Here is a 23512-nt window from a genome sequence, read left to right on the forward strand (position 1 = left end):
CCGTAGCATTAGAAGCATGGGCCACAGCTTAAGTCAAAGGGAATTTTCCTTTGTATTATTAATATTTTAGAGTTTCTGAGTCGTTAAAGTCTTGTGGTTATCTGTATCAGCAGCTTCTCTGTGTACTAGAGAAGATATATCTCTGTAGATATAGATTGATAGATAGTTAGATATATAAATATATATATATGTATGTGTGTGTGTGTGTGTGTGTATGTATATATATATATATATATATATATATATATATATATATATATATATGCCAAACTGCCTTACAGGGTTTTCTCTTTTTTTCCTTTTTTCAGTGTTGTATGTGTAGCAGGCACTTGAGTTTATATGAAGATGTTTGCTTCAGTCAAGGATGGAAGGAGTTGTGAGATGGAAGGGAGATGTGAGGCAGGGAGAGAGGAGGCAACAGAGTATGAAGTCATGACCACCAGCCACCACTAGCCGAGAATGTCCAGGTAGATTGGGGTGGCCTTCCCCAAAGCATGGAGGATTTTGTAGATCTCCTTGATGTTCAGCCGCTGCTGTGGTTCCCTCTGCCAGCACCCCAGCATGACATCATACACCTCTTTGGGGCAGACTCGGGGCCGCTCTAAAACACGACCTTGGGTAATGCACTCAATGACCTGAAAGAGTGAGGAGAACAAAGAAGTTACACCCAAAGCCCAGCCTTGGTCCTGTGGCTCAGACTCGGCAAAAAGCAACAACTTCCCTGATTAGTTTCAATGCAGAGCTGAGGCTCTCACAAGCACAAGCTAAATGTTAGGCTGCAGACAGCACTAGTATACTTGTCTGTCTGGTGCATGGTGCAGTGAGCAGCACTGGCTGGTGGAGCCCTCTGCTGCCCTTCATACTCCACTTCTTGGGCCAGGCCCGCATTGACCATTGACTCCCCATACTCTCTTCTCTTTTACCTCACTTTTCTTCTCTAGTCCTGAATGTCATCTGGATGACTGAGCTGCATTTATTTTTCACTTGATAATGGACATGGGCTTCTGACCTGTCCCTCCCTCTCTCGTGAGCCTGCCTCACTTTGAAATCCCCCCTGAAGGAGCTCTGCACCCTCTGGCCCCTGCATGCCTGTCTCCTCTTATCTCTCATTCCTGGCAGGTTCCCAGTTGCAGACTCTGTGCACGTCGCCACACTTGCCTCTGAGTCATTACATAGGACCATCTTGCAGCAAGACCCATCCTTCCCTGCTGTTTGCACTAAACCATGTTTCCAGTTTCTCTTAAAGTCCTTAACAATAGGACTAACTGCTTGATTCACCACTGCCTTCTGGGTGGCCAGTTCAAGTCCATTAACCTCAGTATCTCAGCATGCACCACCCCCAGGAGTATTGTAAGGATGAAATGAGACCACAAAAAGGGACTGTATGGTCCAACATGCTGAACGAGTGGCCATAAGGAGGAGTAGGAAGAAAACAAGTAATGCATGGCTGGCCAACCCCAGCAGGCCACTTGAGAACCAAGTGTATAATCTGCAATGCATTTCCAATTCCTCAAAGACACTTCTTTACCGACAATGAATATGTGCATTTTCAAGGCCTCATTGTCTAGTTTTTAGGTTGGTTTTCACTTCTCCCTAACTCTATCACTGCATAACTTTGGTCAAGTCACTGACCCTGAACTTCAATTTCTGCATTTAAAGATTGGTCGTAATGATGAAAATACACAGAATAATCTCTAGCTCAACAGCTGAACAAATATTATTTCCCTTCTCTGCCCCCATTAGTCTGTACGTAATTGGGCAAGAGCACTGTCTTTTTTCTCCTTTGCATGTCCCTACGCTGCTCAACAGTGCCTTGTCTCCAGTATTGTCTCACGTCATGCTGACTTTGGGAGGGCTGGTCAAACTATTACTGTGTCAGCATCCGCCTGGTTCTATTCACCCTGGAGTTAGTGATGGCCCCTCGGCTTATTTCTTTACCAGCCTGATAAGTCTCTAGTTGCTCATATTTCCCATTCGTATTAGAGCCCCATTTCCACTCTCCATTACCTTCACCTCCAGGGAAAGAGATTCAGCTCAAACTACAGTAGCAGCTGCTAATGCCAAGATCAAAGGCACCAGGGAGTGTCTCTTCTAATGTTGGACTATCCAGGTTTGTTGATTTCCATGGAGAAACTGATGATCAATGACTATCAGTATGTGGCTGCTAGTCCACAGCAGCCACATACTGGCTGGAGTGGGGGAAGTGGCTGAGGGCAGAGTGGCTGAGAGCAGTGGGTAGAGTGGGGGAAGTGGCTGAGGGCAGAAAGCCTGACTTTAAGGCCAATACCTCTGTGAGTCTTAGAAGAAACTGCAAACACCCCATTAGCTACTATGAGCCAACTCAAGAACAGAGGCTGAGTCTTCTGTTAAGACCAGTAGCAACCTCAGCCCAGAACCTCTGTTTACTAGGGCCACCAAACTACATGGAGACAGTGTTCGGGTGCATACATGGGGTGTGGGGTGTGTGTGTGTGTGTGTGTGTGTGTGTTTGTGTGTGTGTGTGTGTTTCTAACCCCTCCTCCCTGGGAAAACAGCAGCAATTTTTTAAAACACCATAACAAGTGGGTTCTAGTATATATACTTTCATTATTTTAAAAGATTGTTAAAATACTTTGTTCTGCTTTGGGAAATGTGGTCAGGCCCCATTGAGCTTGTGAATCATGAGATAGTACATATTTTAAAAAATAATTTCTTTTCAGTCTTTGAAATTCACTTAATTAAGTGGTCAAGACATAGGAGAGCAAAGACGAACATAGCTTCCAAGAAGAAAGACACTCTCTTGAATATTCGAATAAGATTTCAATACTAAAAGGTTCCTGTGTTTACATTTTCCCAGCAAACAGAACCATAAAAAGAATTACAATGTTTCATAGGTTGGCTGGGATGAAAGACTGAGCGAGTTACTGCCTACCAACTGCACTGAACTCCCTGGGGCAACACGGCATGGCCCATGCATCACTGAGAATCATCTTGATGGGCTTTGGAGGCAGAGGAGTCCTAGGATCACACCCCAGGCTTTGTCCCTGCCTTGGAGGCTCTTACCTGTGAGACCCTGGCCAGCCCATTTCAGCACCTCAAGCAGACCCCCATCCTTTAACCTGAATCTCAACAGGTGTTTTTGCAAAAATTACTGAATTAATAGAGCTAACATGCTTAGAAAAGTGCCTGCCAGTAAATGTCAGCTACTATTAATTTATGTTTACTAGCATTTTGTATTATTGCAAGTTACAATTATAAAAAGTATAATGTGTATTTATTACTATGTTTAATAGTAAACATATTAATAAACATAGTAAAAAACATAGTAATAAAATAAAACTGGTTTATTTTATTCCTAGATGTTCACACATGGCTCTATCAGTTATAAAACTGGCCTTCCCAAATTGACCATCTGGTATATCCCTGGGCTTGGCATACCTAAAACCTTTGTGCACCCATATTATGTGGGCATACTAAGTAGTGGGTGTTTCCACAAGATGGCACAACTGAAAAACTCATAGCTGTTCTATGTTTTCATTTTTTGTCATAGTGAAACATTTGTGATTTTTCAGGGTAGCAGATTTAAGAGAGACATGACTTGAGTCTCAATTTAGACATCTGATTTCATGCTCTTTTGACAATTATACCACATTTCCTACAGTTTCATTTTTTTTTTTTTTTCCTACGAAGAAGCTCTCTGCTCCCACTAATGCCTACATTCCTTCTGCTGGCTCTAAATCCCACCTAATGTCTTGTTCAGTAGGTGCAAGTCCTGACCTGAGAGAGCTCTTCTCAACCCTCCTGCAATCAAGATTCCTATGCACCCCCTTTTTACCTCTGTGTTTGAGAGTTGGAACCATGGCTGCTTTCCATAGGTGAAGATCTCCCAGAGGATCACCCCGAAGCTCCACACATCGCTCTCTGTAGTGAACTTCCGGTACATGATGCTTTCAGGAGGCATCCAGCGAATGGGGAGCATGGTATGTCCTCCCACCTAAAAGGGGTTGAGATAGAGGCACACAGAGTGACCAGATGGCCAGAATGATTGTCATCTGTAGCATTCTTCACACATAGACACACTTTTAATGCATCCTATTCTAAGATAGCCACAGCTTTATGCAACTTCTATCAGAGGTGTGTGAAGATGCTGACTTTGGAGACCTATGATAAAGGAGACAACTAGACTAGCAACTAGAGATAACACCTGAGGGAAGGTAGGTTCCTTGGCACTCAGCATGAAGAAAGATCACAAGGTAAGCTGAAATGAGAGAGAAGATTTCAGAATCCAGCACTACAGAAAAATCTAACCTTAAGAGCAAGTCCAGCAAGAAGTCAGCAGAATGACTAAGCCAGTCACCAAGAATCAGTATCTGCAAACATCAAGTTAGATTCTCTGCTGCAGTGGCACAGTATATTCTGTGTGCATCTGATCTGAGAACTTTAGTTTCTAATTGACAATCTGAATCTCTCACCACAATTTAGAACTCGGTGTTTCAAGGGAAGGAGACAGAGACATTCCAAAAGCATGGAAGACCACGTGCTAATAAGATAGGAGGTGGACAGAAAGAGAATTCACCACAGTTCTTAGTAAGATCTCGAAGGACAGTAAGGAGAGTCTTTAAAAATAGCCTAAGGAGGATATCAACCACCTGTGAATCTGCCAAACTGAAAGCCAAGGGGAAGAAGAAGTGACTGATGAGGACAAACACCCAGGGTACCCTTTCCTGAGAAAAACATTAGGGAACTCCTCACTGCCCAGCAGGTTAGAGATTTTAGCGTAAGTGGGAGAAAATTCACAGCATGTGTGAAAACTCAGGAACTAACTGTATCATTAGTAAATAGATTTTTGGGAATTGAAACTTTTGCCTAATACATGGCATTCATTGTTAAAAAACTACTTAATACTGAAAAAAGAGTTGTCTACGTATGTCCTGATGAATTACTACTTAAAGTTCTTAGTTCCTTCTTCTTTTTTTTTTTTTTTTTTTCTGAGACAGAGTTTCGCTCTGTCACCCAGCTGGAGTGCAGTGGCACGATCTCGGCTCACTGCAACCTTCACCTCCTGTGTTCATGCCATTCTCATGCCTCAGCCTCCCTAGTAGCTGGGTCTACAGGCATCTGCCACCACGTCCAGCTAATTTTTTTTTTTTTTTTTTTTTTTGTATTTTTAGTAGAGACGGGGGTTTCACTATGTTAGCCAGGATGGTCTCAATCTCCTGACCTCGTGATCCAACTGCCTCGGCCTCCCAAAGTGTTGGGATTACAGGCGTGAGCCACCGCGCCTGGCCTAAAATTCTTATTTCTATGGTGGGTCAGTTAGAGAAATAATAATAATGAATAATTAAAAACGAATAACTTGGGAGATGGGCAATCTTGTTTCCAAAAAGGGAAATCATGTTTGCCTTAACGACTTGAAGAATTTTAGGAGATAAATGATAATACAAGTTTGCAGTTCTTTTCTTTCCATTTTTCTTTTCTTTTTTTTGTTTTTGTTTTTGTTTTTGTTTTTGTTTTGAGACGGAGTTTCACTCCTGTTGCCCAGGCTGGAGTGCAATGGCGTGATCTCCGCTCACTGCAACCTCCACTTCCTGGGTTCAAGCGATTCCCCTGCCTTAGCCTCCTGAGTAGCTGGGATTGTAGGCATGAAACATCATGCCTGGCTAATTTTTGTATTTTTAGTAGAGACAGGGATTCACCACGTTGGTCAGGCTGGTCTCGAACTCCTGACCACAAGTTATATACCCACCTTGGCCTCCCAAAGTGCTGGGATGACAGGCGTGAGCCACTGTGCCTAGCCAGAAAAGTTATTTTCAACCTGGGACTTTCTAATCAGGGTAGCTTTGTATCCAGTGTAAAGACAACTGAAGATACTTCTTTCAGACAAGCAAAGACTCAGAAAGTTTACCACTTACACCCTTTCAGAAAATAAAGGAGCCAAGTTAATTGAATACATATTCTAGAAAAACAGAAAAAAATAACCCAAGCTATACAATGATTGGAACATAACAAAAATTGCAGAGCATATAAGCCACAAAAATGCAATTTAAATCTGAATAAAGGTTGTTAATTTGGTAGTAAAAGTAATACAATTACTAATAAAGGCTTCCTGTAAAATACAGACATAAAGTAAATAATAATACTAATAATGCCATTAGTACTACCACTGATACGACTAACATACTTATCTGGAATGAAACTTTCCAATAATTTCTATCATAAATGCATAGAAGTGTAGATATAGAAATAATTAAAAGCCTGATAAAGGCTGTGTGTTATAGAGAGGAAAAAAGAAGCTTACAGTGATTAATTGTTGAGATTAACATTTTAAATTTAAATATGCTTACTAAAATTTTAAAGCAGCTTCTAGAATAGAAATAGTACATATAGCTTTCAAACCATTTTTTAAATAAAGCCAAAATCTTTAGCTAATACCAAAAAGACTACAGAAAGGGGGAGTAGGATAATGATGACTAAAAAGCACAAAATGAAAATGAAGCTTAGAAAACACCACTAGAGACAATAAGTACAAATGAGTTATACTACCTCTTAAATGAGAGAGAAATTTAGGTTAAAAAAAATCAAGTTGCATGTTATTTAAAATAGACATGTCTAAAACAAAATAGCAGAAAACATTTAAAATGGAAGAGTGCTAAAAATACAACTACGCATAAAAGAAAAATACAATTGCTACATATATGCATATATGTGCATATACATGTATATATATATGCATATACAGATATATATATAGCCAATTACATTTCTTTTATTGTGATTTACACATTGTCTGTTGTTTCATATATATGTGAAAAAAAGGATTCAAAATGTCAAAAATTAAAGTGAGGCTAAATAATTTATATTAAATTTATATCATACTTAATATTATATTTAAAGCTGGTGAAATTCACCATTATGATGATGAAGTTTATGCTCCAATTAACATAGCAACACTATATAATAATTTATAAAAATATATAGAAACAAGACATGTGCGTGTGTATATATATATAAAGAGTAAAAACAAATTATGAATAAAAGAAAACTGACAAAGCTATCATTATAGTAGAAAACTAAAATGCTTCACAAATTGAAAGATCAAGAAGACAACATAAATGAAGATACACTTTAAAAATACAAATAATGAATTTCAATAAGTAGATCTGAGTGTTTTGATTGTGTGTATCTTTCAGCTTCCTTAAAAATTTGCACATTATTTTCAATTACCTAAAAAAAATTTATAAAAACCAATCACATATTAAATCTCAAAGGAAATCTGGAATTGCAAGATAAAAAATACATATGAAGTAAAAATAAGAAACATTTTCTGTATCAAATATAATAAAACAGAAGTTAACAAGAAAAAAATAATTTTTTAGAAGTTGTCTTTGGTCAATTAAATTATTTGGTAAAGAAAAAATTGAAAATAAAATGTAAAAGTATTGTAACAGTAACTAAAGTCCCATTTCTTGAAATCTATGAAATACAACTAAAGTAATTTTTGAAAAAAAATTACATCATTTAAGCATTTACTTTTAAAATAGTGAAAATGTAATTAAATTAAATAAGGATTCAGCAAAAAAAAAAAAAAAAAAAAAAAAGGCAGTAAAAAGACCCACTAAACAAAACCAAGGAAAGTAAGAAGAAATAAACAATAAAATAAAATAAATAAATAGTGATTAGTCTGTGTAAAACAAACAAAGCAAAGCAACCAGCCAAAAGGAAAATAAAAATCAGAATTGATCTACACAATCGTTTGTTCTCTCAAAAGTTACATAAGCTTTTGACAAGATTAATAAGGGATGTAGAGGAGACAAATGTAAAATGTTAAGAATATTACAGCCATAAATTTGAAAGTATGCATGCATTAATGGTTTACTAAAAAATATTAATTTTTAAAAAGTTAAGATAAATAGAAAAGTTGAATACAAAAACCATAAGTGTAGTAAAAGAAATCTATACATTAAAAATGTAGAAGGTTCAGACAGTTTTCTGGATGAGTTCTACTAAAGTTTTCTGTCTTATTTATACTTTTTCATAGCAAAAGAAGATAGAAACTTTCCTAAACCATTCTATGTGGTTTAAACATCCCTGAAGACAAAATCAGTCAAATTTAACATACAGCCTTACATATACATTTACATAATAAATAACAACACACATAGTTATCTATATGTGTGTAAAACTATCTGTTATGAATATACTCTCCAAATATGAATAAAATATTACATCAAATCAGCAATATATTACAAGAATTCCATATTACAGCTCAATAAGGTTTACCCTAGAAATGTAAGAATGTCTCAACCTTAGGAAACCTACTGTTAAATTTACCAAATTAAAAGATAAAAGGAGAAAAAACATCTTTTCAAAAATGCCAAAAATTCCCAACATCTTTTTCTGATTAAAAGTCTAATTCACAGAAGGTAACTTCCTTTATTGAATATGCTAAATATCATATTTACTGACAAAACTTGAGGAAAATATAAGGTATCTTCTATCACGAATTTTATGTGACATTTTTCAAAAGGTCCCAACCAATGCAATAAAGCAAGAATTTTTTAAATAGGATAGAAATACTGAAAAAAAAGTCAAACTGCTGTTGTCTGAATATGATATGACTATTCAAGACAATTAACTAAAAAGCAGTTAGAACCATTATCTGAAGAGAAACACACAAAAATCAAACTATTCTCACATGCCAGTGGCAATGACTTCAAAATACGATGGAAAATAAGATTGTTTGTACAATAACAACAAAAGTGTTTAAAGCACCTTGGCATAAACCTCAGCAGAAAATGCCCAAGGTTATTTAAATAAAAGCATTGAAAAACATAAAAGAAGTTCTGAGTAAATGAGAAGTTGTATCATTTCCTTGAATAGGAAGACTCAATGTTATACATCTTTCATTTCTCCTTTAGATTAATCTGAAAATTTAACACAATATATATGAAAACCAAAATGAAATGGTATATGGAAATTGAAAAGATGAATCCAAAATTCATCTAAAGTAGCAATTATTTGATAAACACTAAGATATACTTGAAATAGAACAATAAGGGAGAGTTACTCTATCAGATAGCAAAGCATTTTATCAAACTATGTAATGAACACATTGCATTTTGGCATAGGATAGACAAAATTATTAATGGAACAAACTAGAGAGTCCAGAGGCAGACCCATGTATAAATATTGGAATTTAATATATGAAACAATGGGTTAGTAATTAAAATATTGGGACAATGAACTATTCATTTAAAAAAATACACTTAGATACCTACCTCACACCATATACAAAAATCATTTCCAGATGGATTAAAGAGCTAAACATAAAAAACAAAACAATAATAATATTAGAAGAAAACTTAGAAAAGTATTCTATACCCTCAGAAAAGGAAGGCCTTCCTAAATAAGACACATGTTCAAGAAGCCATCAAGAATAAGATTTAGAGATACAACTTACAAAAATTAAATGATTTTGCATGGCAAAAGACAACATAAGCATAGCTAAAAGAAAAATGACCAAAAAAGTACAATATATGTAACAGACAAAGAATTAAAATCCATATAATACAAAGTGCTCCTTCAAATTAGTTAGGAAAAGCAACCCAACAGAAAAATAAATACAGGATAAGAACAGATGATCCGCAAAAGGACTAGAAATGGCCACAAACATGTGAAAAGATGTCAATTAAAACAACAGAAACACACATTTCTGAATGTCAATTGGGAAAGATTGAAAAAAACTGACGCTATCTTGTGTTTGAGAGGGGTGAGGAAAGAGTTATTCTCAAACGCCACTGGTGAGAAATGTTTCTGCTTTTTCTGAGGTCAGCTTGGTAGAATCTGTCGACATTAAAGGTGCAAGTGACTTTGAACCCAGGAATTTCACCTCTAGGAGTCTTAGAAAGATATTCACTCATGTAAGCAAAAATGTTTAGTTTAAGGTGTTTATTTCATTCATTCTAAAAGCAAAAATTTGTTCATTGTTAAAGTTATACACAGCAGTTAAAAAGAATATAGTAGAGCTATGTGTACTGATATGTAAATATATCTAAGATATATTAAGTGACAACACAAGGCATTGAAAAATATATTTTAGTACTCTTATTCATGTAAAAATGTATATGTGGATACAGATGCAAATATATAGTGATACCACGTAACCTTGAAAATGCATAGAAAAATGTCCAGAAAATCAATAAACCAGTGGCTTCCTCTATAGTGTATGAGTAATGACCAAAGAGAAAAACCCATTTTTTGCTATATCTATACACACACACACACACACACACACACATAAACACACATATATATATTTCTATGCTGTTTGAAATTTTGTGATAATCATGTATCACATTTGAAAATTTAAAAACAGTAAAAAAAAGTGTGAATATAAGGAAACCAGTGAACCTAATTTAAGTTCTATTTAATATATTAAAAAATTAATATCTTTAAAAGAAAAATTATGTTTGTGATAGAATATCATAGACTGGTTTATTGCACTTGGTTTGTTCATTTAAAAAAATAGAAGTCAGGAATATAGGAACATTTCTCTTGGTGAAAAATTTTCAATAATGGAGTCTTACAAATTGATGCTGGTGTGTGTCTCATTACATAATTTTAAACACAATCTAGAAGAGGTATTCCAGATTGAAAGCTCCAATTTTACAGACAGAAATTCAAGTGTCCTGGGTGTAAACTGTGATGCACTTAAGTATTCGAGCAAAAAAATGTCAGAAGGATATTAATTGGTCACAGAGGCTCCCCTGAGAAGAATCTTCAAAATTCTCACCAAGCAGCACAGCCAATGTGGATGAAGTTTATACAGCATTCTTCCAGGAGTGGACTAGTAATAAAATATTTCAAGAAGCCTGTGATACAACAAAGAGCATGACATTGGAAGTCAGAAGCCCTGGGTTCTAAATGTCACTTTTGACAAGCACTTAACACCCTGTGCACGTCAGTTTCCTTATCTTCAAAATAAGAGTGAAGCATCAACCTGCCTAAAATGAGATTATGTATGTAAAAACCCATTGAGTATCGTTAAGTGCAAAAGTGTATACACAAAGTACAGTAACTGTTCATTGTGTGTGTCTTTACATGCTACTGTGCAGCATAACAAACTTAATTTCCTCAAATTTCCTTATTTCCCATAAAAATCCATGCTGATTTTCCTCCAAGCTGACCAATATCATTCTTTGGAGAGACCCTGTCTGGGAAAGGTAGTGGTCAAAGCCTTCCCTGGTAGAAAATTATTGACAAATATATTCCATGGTAAAACTTAGCCAGACATAAACTAGCCAGAAACAGTAATATGAGAAATGAGTAGTGCTAATTAATTAATAATGAGTGCTGGCCACTGCATGTTACATACATCCCTTATTTAAGCTCTCTCTCTCCATTCCTGTGGGATAGAAGCCTCTATCACCCCCGTATCACAGATGAAGATAAGGTACCTTGCCCAAGCACTACATAAGAAATATTAGCTACTGACCCAAGCTCTCAATGAGAAAATTAAGTATTTTAAGACTGAACCCTGAAAAAAGAGATGTAAGTAATAATGCACAGGAAATATTCCAAGGAATGATTCTAGAAATAAAAATAAGTACTTGGAGGGAAACAGATCTTTGGATTGCACTGGGGAAGCGCCCATGGCTACCTTGGTACCTTCCACCAATCATTGCCTTTCCCTGCCATATCATACACACTCACAAAGAGGATGGGAGTTTGAAAAATCTTGGAGGCTGAAAGTGCTCATGGGGAATGAGCACTAATTAAAGAATGCAATCCTGGTTGCATTATTAAGACTGTTTCTCAGAAAAATGATCACTCCCAGTATACTAGAGATCAAGCTGGAGCAGAATGAGAATGTCACTATCTCCATAAAATTTCTTTTATACCCAGAGACCAGATGGGTTCTGAATGATTCTGGATTTTGTATAGAGAGACCAGAGGTGCCTGATCAACTCAGGCTTTAGGATATCCATGTCAAGGTCAACTACAAACCAAGAACTTACAGGAGAGGGTTAAGTACCTATTCCAAAATCTGGCCAGGCCAAGGAAGTTCAGTCTCTCTGAACTCTGAACCTTCCTTGTAAGCAGCTTCCTGGTGATTCCCATAGTCGCTCGGCAGGGGGTGCCCTTGACCCCTTTCCTACCAATATTTTGTTAAATGCTTTTACTAATTTGCTTCACACCTTAGCAGGGCTGCCAGATTAAATACAGGATGCCCAGTTAAATTTGACTTTCAGTTAAACAACATTTTAAAAAATTATAATTATGTCCCAGATATTGCACGGAACATACTTGTACTAAAAATATGTTTTTTTTTTTTTCTCTAAAATTCAAATTTAACAAGGTGTCCTGTATTTTTATTTGCAAAGTCTGGCAACTCTAGATTTCAGACCTGGTGAGGAAGCTGACATTATGCTCCAGAATATCTTCCTTTTATCTTCTAGGCTTTCTGCACGTGTTCAGGCTCTGTCTCACTCCCTTTGCCTCTGCCTCACCCTAAAGAAGACTGCTGAGTTGGAGATACAATGCACAGAAAAACTTTCTTCTCTCTCCTCCTGCGCTCTTCTCAGCCTTCTCTCCTTGTTTCTCCTTAGCATCCTCCAGTGGGGTGAATGTGGCAGAGAGGGGACATGGCAACCAGGATTTTCCCCTATAAACACAGCCCTGCTACCTTCTAGCTACGGATCCTTGGGCAAGTCATTTTTCCTACTCAAGCCTGTTTTCTGGTGTGAAAATGGAAGGGATAACTATAATCACCTCCCAGGGCTGTTTGCCTGATCATAAGCACCTGGCATGCTTGTTAAAAATATACATTCCTCGGCTTTACTGCAAACCCAATGAATTAGACCAAAGGTCAATAAATTATAGCTTGTCACTTGTTATTGGAAACAGAGTTTTACTGGCATAAAACCATGCTCATTAGTTCATTAGTTCCTTTTTTTTTTTTTTTTTTTTTTCTTGAGACAGAGTCTCACTCTTATCGCCCAGGCTGGAGTGCAGTGGCAGGATCTCAGCTCACTGCAACCTCCACCTCCTGGCTTCAAGCAATTCTCCTCCCTCTGCCTCCCGAGTTTCTGATTACAGGCACATGGCACCATGCCTGACTCATTAGTTTCCATATTGTCTGTGATTGCTTCCATGATACATGGGCTGAGTTGAATAGTCACAGAAGAAATCACCTTAAAGTTGCAACAGGGGCCACCTGCAAAGCCTAAAATATTTACTATGTGATCTTTTACAGAATTGGGTGGCCTCTGACTTAGATTCAAAGGGTAGGAGAACCAGAAACATATGGTTTTGTTGTAGCATTATCAAAATACTAATAACACCTTAACACCAAATACCATTCAGTGTCAAAAGTTCCCAAATGTTTTCAAGTGATTTCTGAAAGTTGGATCCAGAAAAGATCCACACATCACATCCAGTAATGTCTCCTAGGGTCTCTTAATCTATAGGATTCCCCTACCTTCTGCCCCAACTTTCCATTGATTGATTGATTGATTGATTGATTGATTGATTGTTGAAGATCCCAGATCACTTGTCCCACAAAATTCTCACAGACTGTTTATTTCACTGTATCCCCATGGGTCATTTCACCTGTTCCTCTACCTACTGCATTTCCTATAATCAGGAACACTTGATGATACCTGACTAGGTATCCAGAGCCCGGATTAGTTCTGGGTTCATAAATGGTGCTGTTTGCTTCTTTCTGTAACACAACATGAGACAAACTTCTTTGTGCTGTTAAGACTGATCACTGGATTCAATCTGATTATTATAAAGTTCCCTTTCACCTAGCAATTTTAGCAGTCACTGATGATCATTGTCCAGGTCCATTATTTCATTAGTGGCTGCAAAAGGGTGACATTATAATTATGGTATTCCTTCTGCATATATTAGCTGGAAATCTTTTATAAATAAAAAGTTCCTTTCATCAGCTATTTGGCTACACTGGAAACAGTTTATACAGGACAGGTAAGATAAATTTGTTCTCTTTATTTACTAGTTATTAGAATAATGAATTCATCCCATAGTATCCTCCAGAGGTGACCAATGAGAGGATTGTTTTGGTTTGTTTTGGTTTTGAAAAGCATTACCAATGCTTGTTCTTTAAACGTGCACACACACACACACACACACACACACACACACACTTGAAGTGTTTCATTCTATCGTAGTTAGCAGTTATTATTTCTGATGCTTGGTGTTTCATCTTTGGGAAATGAAAGCCTATGCCTGTGTCTTTTCACATAACGCCAATAAACAGTCTTCATAGCATCCCTGCTTTCTGACATAAAATAATAATACTCTAGGCTCATCTTTTACATTTTCTACTCCAGCCTTTGAATCAGTCATATCTCCAGGGATTCCTGGATCATTTTGGAGGGCAATGGAATTTAAAGACCACAACATGGATCATTGGAGTGCTCATCTCTACTGGGGTGGTTATTATTTCTAGGTCTTTGTTGTAAAAAGAGCTAGGAAAAAAATTCTTAAGAGAAAAAAACATCATGACTTCGTATTGGTTTTTTTCAAATCAAATTTAGAATTACAGAGCTTTTACTTCTTTACTTTTATATTTGTGTTTTTTCTCATGCAGAAAATCTTGGTCCCTATTAACACTCATAATATTATCTACTTTATCCTAATTTGTATAAATAACATACAGTATATCAGGGAGAGTTTCAAAATAACAGTTCAATATTATTACTAATAATATGATTACTGAAAACAACCTTCAACCTACAATCTTTGCAGCTCTTTCTGTCCTTAGAATCTACCTACTAGGGGCACATAGAAAATATAGCCATGTTTTAAAGTCATTTGTAGTAACTCCTTTCTGTGTGGTGAAGCCACCACTGTAATATACAATTAGGCTTATTTGTTTCATTTTTGCCTTTAATTTTTAGGACTTGCTTTGTTTTTTATTTTCCATTTGATTTAATGGTGCTTTATAATGATGTAAAAACTGAGACACTGTTTCAAAGTCAAAACAAGGTACATTCAAGCAAAATTTTGTCCCACCTCTGCTCATTCTCCTCATCCTGTTCTCTTCCTCCTACAGATAATCATTTTTGTTTGGTTTTAGTTTATCTTTCTATCATTTCTTACATAAGCAAATATGGATTTACATTCACTTCTTCACTATCTTAGATGAAATGCAACATACCATATCTGTTCTATACTTGGCTTTTTTCACTGAAGTTCACTCATTCTTTTTACAGCTGTAGAGGATTCCACTGTGCTATTCCGAGATGCCACAGTTTCTTCCATCAGCCTCCTATTAATAGGCCCTTTGATTGTTTCCAGTCTTTTGTTATTGTCCATGAGGAAGTGCACTTTTTACTAGACCTCAGGTTATCCGTACACACCCTGAAGAGCAAGAGCCACTGTCCCATGGGATGAGGTCTAGAATTTCCATGCCATGTAATAGGCAGAGATACAGTACAGTGTTCACACAAGTGGTTTCAAATCAGAATATGCAGAACATGAAGTCTTTCCAGCATGTACTCAGGCAAGGATAGTTTTGAGGGATTTTGCAAATGCACAGCTCTCACATGGATTTTTTCTAAAATTAAATGCAGAGCCCCTGTGATCCATCAATCCCTTGTCCAGTTGCCCCCACCCCCAACACACACACACACACACACACACACATACACACACACACACACACACACAAACACACACACACACACACCACTCTCCAAAAGGAAGAACAAACTTCTCACCCACTCTAAATCTCAGGACTGAAATGCTACAGAGTACAATGGAAGGAACTGTATAAAATACTGGTACAGGTGCTGAAAATGAATCTCTAATGACTGGGGAAAAATCCATTTGTAAGTTGGGTAGTTTTCAATTATTTTCAAACAACTGGAGAGGGACAAACCTAAAAGAATTATCAGCTGGGAGAAGAATAAAAATAATTTTTGATAAGAGACCAGTATGTGATTTTAGGAATATAACTAAATAATAGTTCAAAGAATTGAGTCACATTTCAATAACAAAATTTCTTTCTTTTCCATCAATTTTCTTTCTTAGTTTAAAACAACATCCATTAATGAATACATGAACTAATTAAAAATATGAGATGCATTTCCATTGATATTTTACTTATCTTTTATATTCATCAAAAATTGATATGTATATTATTTTGTCAACTGTCTTTTTTTGTGCATCACTAATAATTGTAACTTAATCAGTTTCCAATTTCTGTGTATTACTAATAATCATAATGATAACTCAAACCAAAAACACTTAACATCTAGAAATGTATGATCATTGGCCATTAAAAACTAAACTCAAATCTTCATACATATTTTTGCCACAGTAAATTATGCCAGAGTGGCCAATAAAAGGATTTTATGAATAAAAATATATAAAGATAAAATTCAGTTGGGTAACTGCAATGAAAATATAAATTCAAGGAACAGGAGCCATTTAGCCATTTAAAACTGACTGTTTAAGAACTTGTTCATGTGTTTAATAGATGATGTACCAAATTGCTCTGGTACTTAAAGTTCATCAGATGTGTTAAAGGAATGATGTATTTTTAATGTCAATATTGACAATATTCTGGAAATGACATTGAATGCAACTATTTAAAATTACTTTGAAGATTTTTGATGGCAACTTAAGATGTGCAAGGGACATAATTTTTTTTCAACATTCTTATAGGAGCATAAACATTTCAAGACCACAGGTACAGAGACTGAGCATCCAGTGATGCAAAATTCAGAGTCCTCCTCTTGCCTTTCCCCAAGGCTGTATCCTACCCCTCCTCAGGCCATCAGCTCTATATACTGAGAAAATGGGACAGGAGGGGAGCAAGAGCAGCAGTTTCACCTCCAGCCCTGGGATGCCTCGTGGAAACTCCCAAGCCCCATCTCTTTCATTCACGTCCTTAGGGCTCACACTTTGCCCCACTCCTCAGGGCCAGGAATAAGTGGTACAGAAGGTGTTCAAAGTCTAGTGGCTTTAAATTCTCAGGCTCCAGGTACTACTTGGGGCAGAATGCCCTGCATGGCAGTGTTCCACTCTGGGGAATCTCCTGCCTCCCAACTCACCCAACCACAAGTGTCCCTTGTCTTCTAAGCCAGCCTTTCCTGAAAAGAGAATTGTCTTGCTCATTTCCATTGAGTGACTGCAACTTTTCTTCAGTTAGACGGAACCCACGGCTTTGGGTTAAATAGAAACAGCTAAGTTCTACAAGGTTCTCAGGCTTCCGTGTCTAATTACAGAAGGAGCCAGCTGGTGGATTCCAAAAAACACAGAGAAGCCTGCTTCTCACCAAGAGATTCAAAACACTCACACAACTCTGATGAGGTATACAGGACACAAAGTAACCCATATTCCAGATAAAGAAACCAAGACCCAGCAAAGACGAGCAAGCGTGGATTCACAGGGCATAATATTTCTGGAACCAATGGAGGGATTCAAGCTTCCTCTGTATTCCCTAATCTGCATGGGCTGAGTCAGAAATGTTTGAAGTACATGAAAAAGCAACTCATCTACTTTGGGGGAGACAACTCTGAAGAGTGGTAAAGCCTTGGCAACATATGTTAATGATAAATGGTCTATCAAGAGATTGTCATAAAGGGTGCCATTTATGGTAAGTGCCATTATTTTTTATTTATTAAAATTTAATCTTTCTTGATTGCATGTCCGTTCACATAGAAAAGTGGTTATGTGCATTAAGAAAACATGAAAAGCTAAATCTATGCCTTCATCATTCCCTGGGAAATCTGGTTTCCCATACGCCCCAGTGGCCTTGGCCTGTTCCACCTTGCTTGGCTGTCTGAGGATGGCATCAGCTACGGCTGGCAATCACCCTGAACATGACCCCACTAGCAGTCCCAGCAGCCACCATAACAGTTTTTAAAATCATCAGCACTCTTATTCCGGAGAGTTTGGGAATTTCACATGCATGGCTGCATATAATGGGTTAGCTACATGTAATATACATACACACATCCATACACTGTGGGAGGTGATTTAGATGGACGTGTGTGCTTGACAATGCATGTGCATCGTGTGTACAGTCATAGATACAGACCTGGGCCTGTCGGTCCTGCCCTGATCATTCCCTGATCATATGGGGTTGGTGAAACTTCCCTTGGATATTTCCAGAAATAAATGGCCTACATGGAGGAGGAAAGGCCCAAAGTCTTCCTCTAAGCAGCAACGTCTTCCTGTCTCCAAGCAGCAAAGAGAATGGTTTTGTTCTAAACTAGTTAATCAGAATGATATAGCCCTCCTTTCTGGAATGAACCCTTCTCACTGCCCCGCTTCTCCAGCTGTTGGTCTCTCTTAATAGTTCCTTCTCCACATATGCGAGAGGCTGCCAGAACCTTAGAAATAGCAGCCTGCCCTTCAGAAACCATCCCCTAGTTCCTTTTCTCCTCCTCCCCCTGCTCTACTCTCTCCTCACTGTCTAACTATGAGCCTATTCTGAGTTGTGGATACTGCTCGCTGTATTGTGAACCAGTTCTTTGGCTCTCTTCTCAGCCACCTGATCATTTATTAGGCCTATCTCTTTGGTGGTTCAGCCTACTTTCTCTCCAGATGTCATCTGGATTCCTGGTGTATCTTCCGGGGAGTGGGGGGCAGCCCTACCCTGTAACTGTACCTTGTCCAGCTCCTCAAATCCAAGTTTCTCAGAATCCAGGTCTTGAAAGGAGAGATTCAACACTAAAGCTGTAGCTAATAAACACACAGGGCTGGAAGTTACCCAGCCGACTTGCAGACATAGAAATCTTGGCCAGAAAAGCAATGACTTGTTCAAGTCACTAAGAATAGTAAATGAAACAGAACTGAAGTCCCACAGAGTCTTGTTATTGTTTTTAATGTAAATGTATTACTGGACTATAGCATACATACACAAAGGCAAACAAATCAGAAATATACAAATTGAGTCTCATGAGGTTTACATTTTGGTTCTGAGGATGAAGTTCTGAATTTTTTATCTTGCCCAAATTCCTATCTAAGGGGTCTGGGGAGTATGCCCTACAAACCATAAATTCTCATCAGATAGGTTTTATTTAACCCTGTATATCATGACTTATTTTCCAATATGACTTTGCCATAACAAGGGAAAAACTCAAAATGTTTTACCCCAAAATATGTTTCCTTGCCATACCTTGAAATTGCCCTGCAAAGTCTCTTGTGGGAAAAATCCACATTATATGGAGAATCTCCTTCCCCCTTTGTTTTCCTTCCTTTCTTTCCAGATCTGGGAGATAATCAACTAAGAGCCAGGCACCCCCTTAGGTCTGATAAGAAACATTTTACAACCTGTTCTCTCTCTGAAGTCTGCTTTCTGAGAGATTCCTCTGCACAATACAACTTGGTCTCCACAATCCTTTATCTTAACCTGAACATTCCTTTCCATTGATCTAGATCTTCAGATAAATTCAACCAATTGTCAACCAGAAAATGTTTAAATTTACCTATAGTCTGGAACCCACCCCCTCCTCCCCACTTTGACTTGTCCCGCCTTTCTGAACCAAACAAATATATTTCTAAAGTGTATTTGATTGATATCTCATGCCTCCCTAAAAATATATAAAACCAAACTGTACCCCGACCACGTTGGGCACATGTTCTCAGGACCTCCTGAGGGCTGAGTCACTGGCCAAGGCCTTGGTCACTCATATTTGACTCAGAATAAATCTCAAAATATTTTACAGGCCAGGTGCAGTGGCTCATGCCTGTAATCCCAGCACTTTGGGAGAGTGAGGCAGGCGGATCACAAGGTCAAGACATTGAGATCATCTGTCCTACTTCTCAGCCCCAGGTCTAGTAGGTGCTTGAGATTCTTTGGAGGCAAAATGCAGAGAAAACTCACAAAGACATCATTATAGTATTGCTCCCTCAGAGCAGGGCTTTCTGACAGTTTACACAAACAGCATCCATTTAGCAGAATCTCAGTGGAACGGCTGTCTCAGTCTGAGCCTCTAGCCCCAGGATTAGGAAAAACCCTTGGAGTCTTCCAAAAATACAAGGAGTTGAGAGCCAAGCTGTTTAGCAGTGTGAGCCTAGAGGATCAATAGGCCCATTGTGATTCTCCCCAGTTCTCTTACCTAGGGCTGCATCTGCCAGGAGCAAAGTTCTGAGGGAAGCCCCAGGAACACATGCCTTTTATAACTTATTTTGTTTCCCTCTTTCTTCATCCTGCCTAAATTCTAGCACTCTTTCTGAGACCTCATTGTCCTTTACTGTCCCCAAGTAATGTATTTTTTTAGAGAGCAGACATTTCAACTCCAAAGATGTGAGATGAAAAATAATTTGGCCCTTATTTCCTTCTGTGAATGGCTAGACTGGGGCCTCCTGGCTGCACTAATATCTTGTAGTGGAAACAAACTTTAAGATGATGTTAAAAGAGCTCAAGTCACTCAACAAAGCTGGAGGGCTCAACTAAGTTCAGATCCATGGATCACACTGGATTCAAAGGGATCCACTCAGCCCCCAAATGCAGGTTATAACATCATATTGATAAATAAAGAATAGTAGAATACATTCTTTTAATGATCCTAGATTTTGAAAAATCTGACCCTGCATAGCTCAGGTACTGAGAGTTAGGTTCTAGTTTAGATTCAGACTTATTGAGCCAAAATAAGATAATTTCTTTCAAATAAGATTGACTTTGCTAAATAGTTAGAAGCCAAAAATATGTAAAAATTATAACATATCAGAAATGTGTATATAAGATAAGGAAATAGAGGATCTAAAAGAATAAAGGGAATGGTGTATAACTCAGCCAATGCTATTTGCTAGCTAAGCAATCATGGAGAATTTATTTAACCTCTGGAAGACTTGACTTCCTTGTGCATAAAAATGGGGATAATAACACACTCAGAACATGTACAGAAATTAAATGAGATAGTAAGTGAAACAGAGGCATGGCAAGGCTTCAATACACCTGCACATACATAATACTTTGAATCTAAATCTTTCTTGAAAGATGCTAATTTCTCAATGATTATGATCATGTATGTTACACAGCCTTCCCGTTTTTTCTAAGGACTTAGACGTTCTGCCCAATTACCCTTACAATGAGACAATAATCTCAAATGTATGGATGAGAAACCACTTCAGGGATGATATGCCAGCCAGTCAGCATGGTAGAGCCAAAGATAGAAGTTAATCTATTGCCGCACTCCAAGTATTTCATTTTGTGGGTTTTGCAGGTTCAAGACAGTTCCACCTAAGTGCTGGAAGCAGTTTCGAGGAGCTGCCAGATCTGTGTGACTGCCGGTCTGGATCCTTGGATTCAGGCTGTTTACAAAAGAGGGGTCTAGACACTCAGGAGGAGCAGCTGAAGTGAATTTTGAAGACAAGGCTGGGCTGCTTAGAATGTGCCATTTTCTACTGTGGACTAGGCTCAGTGACTGCATATTCTGTGCGTGAAGCTTCTTTTTTCTTTTTTCCACAAAAGGCAAACTTAGCTAGGAATGGGCTCACTGAGTTATCTTTTAAGCGACATTAATAATATCTCTTATTGATTGAATATCCCACCAGCTTTAAGATAATGGCATTGGATCCTTGAATCAGGGATTCTAGGCCGGGTAATCCCAGCATTTCAGGAGGCTGAGGCGGGTGAATCACTTGAGGTCAGGAGTTCAAGACCAGCATGGCCAACGCAGTGAAACTCTGTCTCTACTTAAAAAAAAAAAATACAAAAATTAGCTGGGCATGGTGGCACACACCTGTAGTCCCAGCTACTCAGGAGGCTGACACACATAGAAATTCCCAATCCAATCCCTTATCTTTTTTAAATCCTGGACCCAGAGCATGGTTCTTGCTCTGATAAATAAATAAATAATAAATATTTATTAGCGAACAATATTACTAACACCATTACAACTCTAATTGCAACTGTTACTTACTAACATATATTGGGGCTTACCAAGTGCAAGCCCAGTCATTGGGATGAATAAGAGTTGTAATGGTGTTAGTAGTGTTGTATAAATATCTTATAAATATTTGCAAGAGGTATTCTCTGGGTCAGGATTTAAATAAGATAAGGGATTGATTTGGAACTTGTATATGTGCATAATTAGTGGTAAGGGATGATACAAATTTAGGCTGGATTAGGGAGTAATTTTCAAGTGTCTCAGACTGTAGCTCTTTCAACGTAAGGCCGTCTTGAGGAAAGATAAGTCTTTGCTTGTTTGTGCTGCTACAATAAGCAAATGGAGACCCACCCCTACTTTTTCTTCCCCCCGTCCCCTCAATTTCTATGCCCTTAATCCCCTGCACCCTTCGTGAAGCATTTGAACTCCGTCTGTCGGGGCACATATTGCAGGTTGGACAGATCAGCCAGAAAGACGCAGCTTTACCTGGAGGTAAAATCATCTACTTCCAAACCACTCCAAATTAACCATTCTAGTTGGAGGGAGACCCGACCCTTTGGGCCCCCCTTTTGTTTTATTAACTGTCAACAGAAAATGCCAGAAGTAGCTGCAGAGGAAGCCCAAAAAGGGGGACCAAAACACTGCATATTTTAATTTCTTCAGTAAACAATACATAGCACAGCAGAAACCTATTACTGATGGCCACATCCCCAGGCAAAGGGAAGTCGGATGCACATCATGGGAGATGACATAAAGAATACACAAGTCCTTTGTAGGCTACAGGCTGCCTTATCTAGCTTCTCTGAGCTGGAGCTGAATTTCTCATCCATCCACTTACTGGCTGCTGGAGGAGCTTTGATACGGGCAAGGAGAAGGTAGACACAATTAGCCTTCTCACACACCTAAAGCTTTCTTGGGAGTTGAATGCAGTCTTCATCAATGGAAAAAGGGGATTTTTCTTTGAGTCATGAAAAAGACCATTTAATTCTAAAGGAAGGATGCTTGGTGCCTGAGAGGAGAGAGCTCACAGTTCACTTGCAGGACCACAGACATGAAACAGTGGATGAAGTCCTTTATCTTCATTTAAAAGTGGGGATTCAACTTGGAAAAAATAACAGGGTTAAATTCTCAAGGAAGTCTGAGGTTGGGTGGTAACAGCAGTCAAAGCACTCTGGGAACTGCAAGGTGATTCATCAACATAAGAGTACCACCACTCTTTTTAAGCACCGCAGGTTTCTAGTTGGGCCGTCCCCTGAGAAATGCCAGGAAAGGGGTATCGATTAACCCAGCCACACAGCCCTGGCAAGGCCTAGAGGTGTCTCTAGCATCCTGGGATGGAGGCAGCCAGAGGGAAGGTCTGGCACCAAGAGAAGCCAGGAATCGGAGTGAAAAGAGCACTGGATTGAGACTCAGGTCATCTGGGTTCTTGTCCCAGTTCTACCAGTGTGCCATCCTGTGGCCCTGGCAGCCCATGCTTTCTTTTCGTCTCAATGTTCATACTTGGAATAATGACATAGTCGGACCAGAGTTTTGCTAAGATTCCTGTCTGCTCAAAAATTGCATGAGATTGTTGAAAACATAATTTTCTTATCTGAATCAGGACATCAAGAACACTGAACGAAAGCTCAGCTCAAGGCCCTTCCTAACATCTGCAGCTTCAG

General features: G+C 38.2%; 1 protein-coding gene across 4 annotated transcripts in view; it reads right to left on the minus strand.

Annotated features, from left to right (window-relative positions):
* Positions 1 to 283: 283 nt before the first annotated feature.
* NTRK3 (neurotrophic receptor tyrosine kinase 3) overlaps positions 284 to 23512 on the minus strand; it is a 387207-nt gene continuing 363978 nt past the window's right edge. For 2 of the 4 annotated variants that reach the window (XM_030931668.1, XM_010362292.1), the window contains 2 exons: positions 3815 to 3973; positions 300 to 635 (listed from right to left, as the gene is read on the minus strand). In XM_030931668.1, the coding sequence (XP_030787528.1) occupies positions 450 to 635; positions 3815 to 3973 (345 nt within the window). In that variant the 3' untranslated portion in view covers positions 300 to 449. Of the gene's footprint in view, positions 636 to 3814; positions 3974 to 9257; positions 9300 to 23512 lie in introns of all 4 variants that reach the window. The other 2 variants (XM_030931666.1, XM_030931665.1) reach the window with 2 other exon arrangements.

Source organism: Rhinopithecus roxellana, chromosome 5, assembly GCF_007565055.1.
Source record: "Rhinopithecus roxellana isolate Shanxi Qingling chromosome 5, ASM756505v1, whole genome shotgun sequence".
NCBI classification, from domain to species: Eukaryota; Metazoa; Chordata; class Mammalia; order Primates; family Cercopithecidae; genus Rhinopithecus; species Rhinopithecus roxellana.